A 12,416-nucleotide genomic window follows, 5' to 3' on the forward strand; every position below is an offset into this window, starting at 1 on the left:
TCCCTAGAACCTCCAAGCAGGAGACCAAGGGAAGACAATGTATAGGTATAGCACGAGCTATAGTGACACTGGGATTAGGGGAGGGTCCAAAAAGGGTCCAGAAAACACGATGTCCCTGTAGTTGCAGTTGATATCCGGCCCCCTTTTCACTTTTATACTATGGGACTGTTGTGGATATTATTTCTGTCCATTTGTTTTGTGGTTTAGTTTTATTTCAGTGTACATGACAGTAATATATGTGGGGGACCCCTTTTGAAGAGAAACCCCAGTGGCTTAAATTACATATAGTAAAAAGTAAATATTTTAATAGAATATGTTAAAAGTAAATATAAATATGACTACAGACCATCTACAGTGAATTAATTCTAGGTACCCTTATACTTATACCCTTGCCCTTATACTGTATTACAATATAAATATATTGACATGGGGTTGTTTCAGAATAGACACAATTATAATACTTTTTTGTGAAAGAAATAAGTCAATGTATTTTGCAACATTACAAATATACAAATAGAAACAATCTTAATATACATACAATAAAAATATTTWAAAAATAAACACATTATAAGACAATACTTAGAGGGAATTATTGTTAGGGGCTGTTTCAGGAAGGGACCTAAGACACATTCAAAAAGCACATATTCAACATTTCCAACTTAGTCGCAGATCTTGCTCTTCCAGACCACTAGGAAAACCAAGATGGGGATGAGACTSACTGGAATGAGGGTAAGGGTAAGCACAACACCGGAGGGGGCATCAGGAAATAACTGCTCCTCCTCCGGACATGCCTGGAAGAAGCTGGAATGGATCTGGATGAAGAAGTCTTGCACCACTTGGTTCGGGAAGTAACATCCTAAGTAGGTGGTGCAGCTCTCGATACATTTGGTCAGCTCATTGTATTGTCTGCCGTGGAGAGATCAAGTCAAGTTTTACAGTAAATGCAGAGTAACTCTGTTAGCTAATACATTTTACAGTAATTATAGGTTTTTACTCAATGAAGACTATTGGGAGACTAGAGTTATTCTTTATTTTTTGGGGGCAAGATTAAATTGGTTATGTATTATCAGATATTTCTACTATCATGGTAATTCTCGTAATATTTGAGAGTTGAAGAATGGTAAAGAGAGTGTGCATGCACACCTGCCTGTGTGCCTGCCTGTGTGCGAGCCCGTGTGTGTTGCAGAGTGTGTATAGCCTCTACACACCCTCTATCGCATGCTCTCCACTGTCAACTAATGATTACTTGCCGACAAAGTGTGACTGAATGCTTTCCCTCTGCCCATGCTTTAGAGGCACTTACTTCAACTATTCTATTTCATGTAACTCCATGTGCTGTTACTGTTTACGTTGAAAGAGGAAGAGGTCTAACYAGAGAGGTCCAAGCATAGAGATGAAACGATTTGTTCCATGAGTCCAAGTATGAAACTACTTCAGCACCAATGGAACCGAAGAGAGCGATGTAAGTAGTAAAGTTTGTGCAGGTTGTTTTAACCAGTTATAACTAATGTAAGGAGATTGAACCAARAATCTAACAGTTTGATGTGATTCAACCAATATGGTGATGTAGATTACATCTAAAACAGGAAGTCAAACAATGAATTTGCGATGGAACTATATATGTAATGTAAAAATTAACRAGATCTGATCACATTTGGTATTAAGATGCATTTTAGTTATTTGGTTCTGTATTCTGGATGTAGATCGCATTTTAATACTAAGTGTAAATAAGGTCAAAGAGTAGTAAGCATATAATGTTTGAAAGCAACATTTAGTCAGAAAGCAACATTTAGGTATACCTGATGACWTGGTCCCATTCACACCAGAGTTCCTTGTTGATGTCTTTCATTTCAGAGAGAAACTGTTCCCTGCAKATGAAGTAGATGACTTCTTCTAGGAGGCTCTCATTGCAGTGGRGAAAAACATGGAAATGCTCCTGATCCTGAAAACTTTCTAGGGGTACAGCCAGAGAGAATATATATCTTACACCATTATGACACATTGTACCCCATTTATAATCCACCCATCCAATTTATTGCCTACGCATAGATGAAATCAGGTATCTATACATTATTGTTGCAATGTTGGGCTGACACTATCTGGCCAGGATTAAAGAATAGAAGTGTGTCACATTCTTACACCTAGTACCTTATCAAATAATGTATTTTAAAAATATATGTATATATATATAAATATATATAAATATATATATATATTTGTGTATTTGAACTGTTGATTCGGAAAACAAATCCAACCGCAAGGTACAATACAATACAAATTGATTAGGAAGATACATCATGCATTTGAATTAGGTACTATTATTTTTGCCTAAGGTAAGTAAAATGCATTAAAGATCCTTTGAGCACTTACCATTATCTTCAAATGTTACATTCGATGAGACATTGCTTTGTAATTGATTTTCACCTGGAAATTAAGAGGTGTTTAACATTATTGTGTTAAAAGACCGGGGTAGTGCATTGTCATGTGTGGTCAAATATGCCTTCAAATATGTCTTCTTACTCCCACCAACATACAGCGTTTGGCTTAATRACACCTTTGATTACACCACCGTGACAAGGCAGCTACGCAACAAGAAGAAGCACCAACAAGAAACCACCAATACCATTATATCAGAAGTCTTGTCTTATCACTCACACACCGCCCAGACAACAGACACTTAATAGCAAAAAGTTTAAAACATTATAATACATCAATAATGTATCGTAAGACTTGTCATAAACATGCTTGACCCCTTTATAATGTCTTATGATCTTCTTATAATGATTTTGACTAAATAACAGCTCCCCATACAGTATATTAGCCACATAAAAATACATAACACATTATAAAGGGCTTGAACATGCCTGTTAACTTTCAGTAAAGTGTTACCATAGGATACATACCTAAGACGAGGACAGGGAAGAGCAGTAGGAAGATCATGGTGGAGAGAGGACACTGGAGAGGAGCCTCAGAGCCAAATTAAACTCAAGGACTAGTGAGTAGCAGCCAAGAGTGTCAATACGCTGTTCTCCGGAATGAACAGGAGTGGGTTAAAGCGCGAGACCTAAGCCCACCCATGTTTTTCCAGCCATTGTTCACAGAAAAGTGCTGACGAAACATCCTACTGTTCTGTTGATGTTGATTTCATGGCTCGATGGACACCGACTTTTGGGTGGCATTTCCCCTAGGTGCAGATCTATGATAAGCTTCCCCTTCCTCAATCCCAACCTTAACCATTAGCAGGGGAAATGCAAAGCTGACCCAAGACCAGCGTCTAGGGGCAACTTCAACCTACACCAAGAAGTTTGCCCAAAAAGTTTGCCCACCCCTGCTCTAAAGGCACATAGCAATCTCTGTCTTTAACCCTTCCCACATCCACTCCCCTCTGACTCCTTACTGGCAGCTTCATTAAATAGTACGCTCAAAACCCCAGTCTCAACGTCAACAGTGAAGAGGCAACTCCGGGATGCTGGCCTTCTAGGCAGAATTCCTCTGTCCAGTGTCTGTGTTCTTTTGCCCATCTTAATCTTTTCTTTTTATTGCCAATCTGAGATATGGCTTTTTCTTTGCAACTCTGCCTAGAAGGCCAACATCCCGGAGTCGCCTCTTCACTGTTGACGTTGAGACTGGGGTTTTGCGGGTACTATTTAATGAAACTGCCAGTTGAGGACTTGTGAGGCGTCTGTTTCTCAAACTAGACATTCTAATGTACTTGTGCTCTTGCTCAGTTGTGCACCGGGGCTTCCCACTCCTCTTTCTATTCTGGTTAGAGCCAGTTTATGCTGTTCTGTGAAGGAAGTAGTACACAGTATTGTACGAGATCTTCAGTTTCTTGGCAATTTCTCGCATGGAATAGCCTTCATTTCTCAGAACAAGAATAGATTGATGAGTTTGAGAAWWMTTTTTTGTTTCTAGCCATTTTGAGCCTGTAATCGAACCCACAAATGATGATGCTCTAGATACTCAATTAGTCTAAAGAAGGCAAGTTTTATTGCTTCTTTAATCAGAACAACAGTTTTCAGCTGTGCTAACATAATTTCAAAAGGGTTTTCTCATGACCAATTAGCCTTTTAAAATGATCAACTTGGATTAGCTAACACAACGTGCCATTGGAACACAGGAGTGATGGTTGCTGATAATGGGCCTCTGTACGCCTATGTAGATATTCCATAAAGAATCTGTCGTTTCCACCTTCAATAGTCATTTACAACATTAACAATGTCTACACTGTATTTCTGATCAATTTGAGGTTATTTTAATGGACAAAAAAATTGCTTTTATTTAAAAAACAAGGGCATTGCTAAGTGACTCCAAACTTTTGAACGGTAGTGTATATTATTATAATTAAAAAAAAATGTAATGTCTCGTGGGCCGGATACGGCCCACAGCCCATACTTTGCTCCCCTTGCTTTAGAGAGACAGGCCTCTCTTGAATCAGATAATCCACAAGGAATTAATTATTTGTATACACTTGTGGGAACAAATATAGCAATTTTGCAAGCTGTTACTCTACGGTGCTCTGTACTGGGTCCAACATGTTTTAGCGGAGTCACAGTACAAAGTAAGGAAAATAAAAAATTGCAGTTTTAGGGATATAATTTCAAAAGGCAAAAATGTGTGTGTGTCTGTCAGCCTTTGCGAGTGCAGGAGTGAGTATGTGTGTGTGTGTGCGTGTCTGCATCATTCTGCTAGTGCACKAGTATGTGTGTGTCCTCATGTTCCTGCGAGTATACAAGTGAGTGTGTGTGACGAGAGCCAGTTGCTACGGGGTCCATTTGGGCGTAGGAGCCACTCGGGCTAGTTTCCTGCCGTCTGATTGCCAGGGCTCTTGAGAGATTTCCCCTATGCTCAACGGCTCAGAAGACGACTCGCCCAATGGAAACAGGAAGTTGGATGGACATGAAAGATAGCCGTGCTTGTTAAAACAAAGACAAATAAAACATACAAGAACAACACAACCAGGCAAACACGCATGCACTGCTGGGGCGTACACTCACTCACATGCAAATGGATGCACGTATAGTATGCTTGCACACGCACACACACACACCCACACAACACACACACACACACACACACACAACACACACACACACACACACACAACACACACACACACACAACACACAACACACGAATCGGAGTAAAAATCGTGCTTAAAAAGTCACATAATTAATTGCATTGACTCAACCTGCTGTGCAATAATGTGGTACATTTTATTTAGGAACCTCCTCATCTTTTGTACCCCGCACATACATGTACAATTAATCCTGTAAGTCCCTCAGTCGAGCAGTAATAAAAATTTCAAACACAGATTTAACCAACAAAGACCAGGAAATTTTCCAATCCTCGCAAAGTGGGCACCTATTGCGTAGATGCAAAAAAGCAACATGAATATGCCCTTGATCCATGGTGAAGTTATTAGTTACACTTTAGAGGTTGTGTATCATACAGCCCAGTCCATGCAATGATACAGGCGTCCTTACCTAACTCAGGTTCCGGCCCAGAGACAAATGGCACCGTTCAGCGGATTTTAACAACGAGGCCAATGGTGACTTAAAAACAAGCTACAGAGTTAATGACTGGGATAGGAGAAAACTGAAGGATGGATCAACAACATTGTAGTACTCCACAATACTAAACCTATTAACAGATGAAAAAGAAAGGAACCCTGTACAGAATAAAAAGTAATACTGCACTAAAGAATGACAGGCACTAAAGTAATACTGCAAACAATTGGGCAAGCAATTTACTTTTTTGTCACTCAATCAATTCAAGTGGTCTGGTTGGGCAACATCCAATCACAATACATTAACTATGATTGACTATTTTCTCTACATTTTCCATGTTATCTATGTATCTAGGCAATTCATGGCAGAAAACTTCATGGTTTAGTAAGGTGTGGGACATTGATATTCATACCAGTATAAATTTATTATCATTTTGGTCTTTAAATCCAGTCTGAATAAACTACTACCAAACAGCTACCACGGCCACTCGGAGCGTTTCCCGCATGGTCCTAAAAGCACATCCTGTCGGGCCTTCGTTTTGCGTATCACATTCCAAAATGATACAACTGGAGGGAGACAAAAAATGCATAATCCCCGTCCCAGTGAAAGTTGCTCCCCTGCTGGTAATCGAGTTAAGGACTGTTGGAGATTTTTTCAGGATAAACAATTAAAAGGAAGAGTCGAGGACAAGCAAAATCCTAAGAATGAAAAAGCTGGTTCAACGTTAGCTTTCCAAACACCAGACACTGGGAGATTTATCACCTTATGCAGCAGGACAATAAACCTAAAACATAAGGGAAATCTACACTGGAGTTGCCGTCTAGCAAGAAGACAGTGAGAATGTCCTGAGTGGCCGAGTTACAGTTTTGACTCACATCTATGGCAAGCCTTGAAAATGGTGCTAAACAATGATTACAACCAATTCACAGAGGTGAAGAATTTGAAATTAATAATGGATCAAATCTTTGTACAATCCATTTGTGAAAAACACTCTTAGAGACTTTACCCCAGAAAAGACCAGGCTGTATATCGCTTAGCCAACAGATGATTCTACAATGTATGACTCCAGGGTGTGAATAATATGTAAATAATAGTTTTCGTATTTCATTTTCAATACATTTGCAACATGTTAAAAAAAAACTGTTTCACCCTTTGTCATTATGGGGTACTGTGTGTAGAATAAATCAAGGGGTTTGAATACTTTCTGAAGGCACTGTAAGTTACTGTGCATATTCACAGTAACTTACTTTCCACACTATAAAAAGTAACTGCCTAAGGCATTAAAGAAATTGAGTAGTGGCTACTCAGACATCTCCAATGGGCAGTTGAACTCAAATCATAAAAGTTGTACTAACTCATATCAATAAGATTTCTTATCACTTAATATTTTTGAGTACTGTTAACAAATATTAAGTTATTGAGTAAATATAACTTTGTGTTGTGCTAATCTAAAGGTATTGAGTTTTTACAGTTTATGATAATCATGTATTTTTATTACTTACTTCTTACTTGTTTTAAGTATTTACTTAAYATAATAAAGTAGTAGTCAGACACATTGATATTTGAGTAAAAAACACTTTATTTATCTGTATTGTGCTGATAATTATTACATCTGTGCAAGTTATTAATTCTTAATTGTGCCACCTGGCTCTGTTTTTAGAGGATTGTGTGTAATTCAACATTTTTAGATTTGATTATACTTTTGCACAATGTTGTATGCTAGTTTGAAGAAAGAAATGGATGTTTCTAAAATAGTACGAAGCAGTTTGATGTGCTATGAGGTGCAATTGATCATGACGAACGGATATCACAATAATGAGACAAGCCACTCCCACCATCAACAAGGTCATGTGCACCACTCTTAATGACAGCGGCTAATGCGGCATCATGTAATAATTACAGCTCTACCTCCAGTTACTGCAAGAGAATGAGCACTGTGCTCAACYATGCCTGCTAAGGTGGGCTAAAATGACAAATTGTTTAAATACATAAAACAATGTTAAACATTAATACACGACCTTTGAAAATTAATAAGCAGAACTACTTAGTAGTTACATTTGAAAAACGTGTAATGAAGGTTAATACTTTAAGCAGAAGGGACCCTACATTTTTTGTTCTCAGCTAACATATGGATTTTTTTTAAGCTGGTCATACCAAAGATTATTTTGCAATTTGATTATGAATTTTAAGACCCCTTAAGGTATCTTTTTTTATTTGTATGTATTGGATGAAACATGGAATTTGGCATTACTGCTATTAGCCAATAGAAACACATTGAATAACAGATTCACTACATGGACAACAGATAGTCCCACAAAGAATCTAAAGGAAGTTTYTTCTGAAGTGTCTGTCCTATAGCTGAGCGATATAAGACAGGAAAGTGTTTAAAAAAAAATCTAAATGTATTTATTCCCTTATTTTAGGCACTAAACTATCTCCATATATACTGTACATCCATTACATTTTTAACTGGTACCGGGGACCTAAGATGAGTCTTGTGAGGCTTGTTGGCATCCTAGAGCAAAACGGAGAACATTGTGTTTGTGAGTCTCATCTTTCAGTAGGGTGGTCATGATAGTTTGTAGGCCAAACCMTTCGGACGCTACATACGTTTATGTGAGAAGACCAATTTTTGTGATGTCTCYTGGTCTGACAAACACTACTCTATCTCTGCCACCTTTCACCGCAGATGAGGAAGAGCGAATATTGGCGCATGAGGTGGATTGAGACYCAGCCCATGCAAAAAAACAGATATCTCTAACTTAAACAGACAAATTATTATGTTAACTAGATTTTCACGGGGCGCAGAAATTGTAGGCCAAGGGSCCTTAACTTGCAGGATGTCAGGAGAGTTCAGTGTGGGCACAGTCTACACCTTTGTCTTCCTTCGCAGGAAACACAACAGCACTCTGGCACTCAGGAGCAGGTTGAGTCAGTCAACGTTGAAAGACATTGTTTAGGCATTTAGGAACCCCTCTCGAAAAGGAGGGCCTGGAAAGACAGTTAAGGGTGCATAGCAAGTGGCGTCATTGTGTCTACTTCCTGCATGGGAGAACTCATAAGGGTGTGATGACTGATGTGGTATGTTGCTCTACAGTGAGGTAGTTAACATCGAACATAGTGTATTGGGGTGGGATAAATTATAGGTTTGAGTGCGACCAATGGGTAAGTTTGACCATCTCCCCATCAAGAGTTTAAGAATGCAGGTGCAATACTCCTGAGACCTGAAATAAATAGTAAATTCATAGCAGTAAAGTTTCCAAAACAGAGCACCTTCAGCACAAACCGAAAAAGTGTGATGATGATGCAAAACGCATCACACCTTTAGATTTTTAATGAAAGTYCTCTATCGTGAAACCTTGTTGCTGACATGCACCATGTTTTGGGACCATGTCAACATTGCACTGATTAACAATATACGAAACAATGTTTTTGAGTAAAATATCCCTTTAGTCATTCAGAGACATTGACGTTTGGAGTAAACAATACATGTAGGTAAGATTGGCGCTCAAAACAGCTTGTAGACCAAATGAAGGTCGCTCGTTGGTTCCCATCAACTAGACAACCACAGAGTACAGAAAAAAAAACAAGGGAAATCAGTGGGGCCAGAGCCTAACGAGAAACCACATCTCACACCTCGGTGAACTTGAAAAACATTTCCCATTTGCAAAAAAAAAGAAAAACACAACACAACACTTTGGTGTCTAACCCTATCAGCAAATGGCAAGCTGCAGTAGTGAAACATTAGCTTGCTGTTCTATGCCCGCAGTAAAGTAGCGGGCATGGTAATTATGTATTTCAGTGCAGTGGTGAATTTGGTGCACAGCTCCCGTGGGTAATTTGGAAGTGCACAATACATATTCTATCCATTTTATRGGGCAAAAACATCAGATAACATTTTCTGCTGTTGACATTTCAATAAGCTGTCAAAAAAAACTTGWATTCYACTTGAAATAAAASAAGCTTTGAAACCCTGTTGTTGATTTGTGGTTAAAACAGGGTTAAAATGTGACAAAAACAGTACAAACTGATMAACTAAGTTCTGCATGTTTTTTTCAACAGGGAATTGAACATTGGGGACAGATCAAAGGTATAAAATGAAAGTTCAGATAAAGGTAATTAAGGTCAAGCGTAAATCAAGACAGTTTATTTGTTTTTTTTATACCTTTCTAAAAAAATGGCTGCAAACCAGGCAAATATTTAGTAAATCTGGCGCAATGTTAACTCAACCAATTTTTGCCCATAGAGTTGCTTACTGTATATACTATCACTTGCATAGTTCAGTGTAAGATTTGTCCTTAGGGTGTTCCCTTAGGGGAACACTGTTCATAGGGGTCAGGCAGATTAGCGAAAGGTTGTGAACTGTCATGCTCACAACTACCAGGTAACACCCATGTCCTAAACCTCCCATGCACTCTAAACCCTCAACCCCAGTGCACCAAGTTAAACCAGTATGACCTAAACATGACCACAGACCMTGAACACCATACAACAAACAATACAAATATTTGTTGTTGTGAGCCACCTACCTTATACATGCATTATAACACATATTTCATAGGCACTTCTAAGGAACCATTAGCTTTAATGAATGTTTATAGAATTTTTCATCGTGCTTATCTTTGACATTTCTGCTGGATATAAAAATGATAAACATGATAGAGTTTCTGGATTGAGTTAACAATAGTACTCTTTTGTGAAATTATGTCTAAAATAGATAGTAAAATCATAAAGATTCATCTCTGTATTACATTATGTGACTATATGAAACATTTACAGAGATTGCTACTGTAAATATGAATAATAGCATAACCATACGCAACCAATTGAGGAAATAACCTTTGCCAAGCAACTTTTGACCCCCAAAAAACAAATTTGAATGACAAACATCCTTTTAGCTGACATTGTGGTGCATGTCTTCAGTGTCATGAAAAGTTTGAGGGGCATGGGGTCAGCAACATCTTCTTTGATAGGCTAAAGACGAACATATGGTAAAGGTGTGTGTCCTAGAGATTGACACCTCCCAAACAAGTCACTGCTACAGAGGAGGGCTTCAGGACATGTCTGTCACTGTAGACAGCAGAAGTAAGTTTTGAAATGAATGGAAACTAAGACATGGGTATTAGATTGTTCAAATATAGTTGATTATCTTTATGGGTAATGCAATCTTTAAATACATGCGTCGTTCTGCAGAAATAAGTAAGTATATTAGGACAAAGTTACGTGATGCAATACAATAAATGTACCAAGTGTTCCGTGGGATATTTGAGTGACAAAATAATATCACATTACTCTTACTTTGAAAAGCACTTATTATCAGTATTATCATTAATATCGTAAATATATTTGTTGATAATCCTTGCTGTCATTCGAGTGCATGCAAAAGTAGTGATGATTATGGTCACACCTTTACAACTATGAAAGYAGGTGGTGTGGTTGATTCTCCGGTACGCTTCATTGTCTGACTAATCCATAGACTTGAGGAGGGTTATTGTTTTAGTACCAAATTCACTCAGCTGCCAACGTAATAGCTCTGAATTGTTCAAGTTAGAATGAATTTGATTTGATTGATTTGATTTGATAATTGAATTAGTTAAATTCCCCTTTTTAAGTCTGACTTTTCACAACAATTTTAAACTGTACTATCTAAAATTGATATTATAACAGTTAGTAGATTAGTATAACGTTGCATTTGTTGCAAAATAGGTGGACACAATATCAATACATTGAGTAATACATAGGCTAAATTGAAGTAGGCTACTTCTTAATTGAAGTTCAATCATGCACACTTGGGGGAGATTCTGAAAAATCTTCCAATTAAATCGAGTTTTCACTTAGCCATGCATTGACGTGAATGTGGGACTATCGTACATGAAAGTTTCACTAAAGAGGAAGTTAGGATTCGCCCCTTAGGCCCTTGACTCAGAGTTTATTTGACAGCAGTGAACATCTAGCATAATGTTTAAGGGTGTAATAATAAATCCTCTTAATCTGTTTAATAACACACTTTGTAAGCATCCTAATTTTAAGTTAAAAAAAGTAAAGTACAAATCAGGTGGAGCAAATACATGTTTATTYATTTAATGTTAGGATATAGATAATCTTATCCTCCTGATTCAATCTCAATGTCTCATGAAATAATTCACAAACAAAACAATTCTACAACAACAAACCAGCCATTAGTTTTTCAACAAAAAAGTKGATTATTCTTGTCATAATTTGCTCTCTCAGTTTCCTCTTACCTTTCTTTGATGTCGACTATGTCCGTTTCCACTAGAAGCTCAAGTCATGAATGCAATAAATAAGAAATATTATCTACGACTAAAACACAGCTAATTGCAGTTATCAGGTACATGTATCAGAGATGTCATGGAACATGGTGGTGGCAGAAAGCAAATTTAAAGACTTTTAGCACGCGACAGTGACTGATTTCTATAKATTTAGTCAACCCACGGTTTCCCTTTCACCAACGAACTGCATCTGGTGGCACGCAACCTATTCTCTTATGACTGAAATATAAGGCTGCTTACTCAAACCACACATAATTATCAGGGTGTTCGTGACAATGTTTCAGCTTTAGGGTATTGAAATAGGAATATTTACAGTATATTTGTGGGGCCATATCTGTGTATATAATACAGTGTCCCTATGCCTTTGTGTCGCTACGGCCTATGGACAAGTGTGTGAGAATGGTAACTTACAGTGGGGCAAAAAAGTATTTAGTCAGCCACCAATTGTGCAAGTTCTCCCACTTAAAAAGATGAGAGAGGACTGTAATTTTCATCATAGGTACAATTCAACTATGACAGACAAAATGAGAAAAAAAATCCAGAAAATCACATTGCAGGATTTTTAATGAATTTATTTGCAAATTATGGTGGAAAATAAGTATTTGGTCACCTACAA

The 12,416-nt window shown here is 37.8% G+C and overlaps 1 protein-coding gene across 1 annotated transcript; it reads right to left on the reverse strand.

The window, feature by feature from the left end:
- Positions 1–283: 283 nt before the first annotated feature.
- On the reverse strand, positions 284–3,091 carry LOC111978809 (receptor activity-modifying protein 1). The gene is made up of 4 exons (XM_024009061.2): positions 2,904–3,091; positions 2,371–2,424; positions 1,800–1,953; positions 284–906 (listed from the first exon to the last, which is right to left on the reverse strand). The coding sequence occupies exons 1-4, from the start codon at positions 2,938–2,940 to the stop codon at positions 660–662; spliced, it is 492 nt and encodes a 163-aa protein (XP_023864829.1). The 5' UTR covers positions 2,941–3,091; the 3' UTR covers positions 284–659.
- Positions 3,092–12,416: the final 9,325 nt, after the last annotated feature.

This window comes from Salvelinus sp. IW2-2015, linkage group LG18 (assembly GCF_002910315.2).
Source record: "Salvelinus sp. IW2-2015 linkage group LG18, ASM291031v2, whole genome shotgun sequence".
Classification (NCBI taxonomy): domain Eukaryota; kingdom Metazoa; phylum Chordata; class Actinopteri; order Salmoniformes; family Salmonidae; genus Salvelinus; species Salvelinus sp. IW2-2015.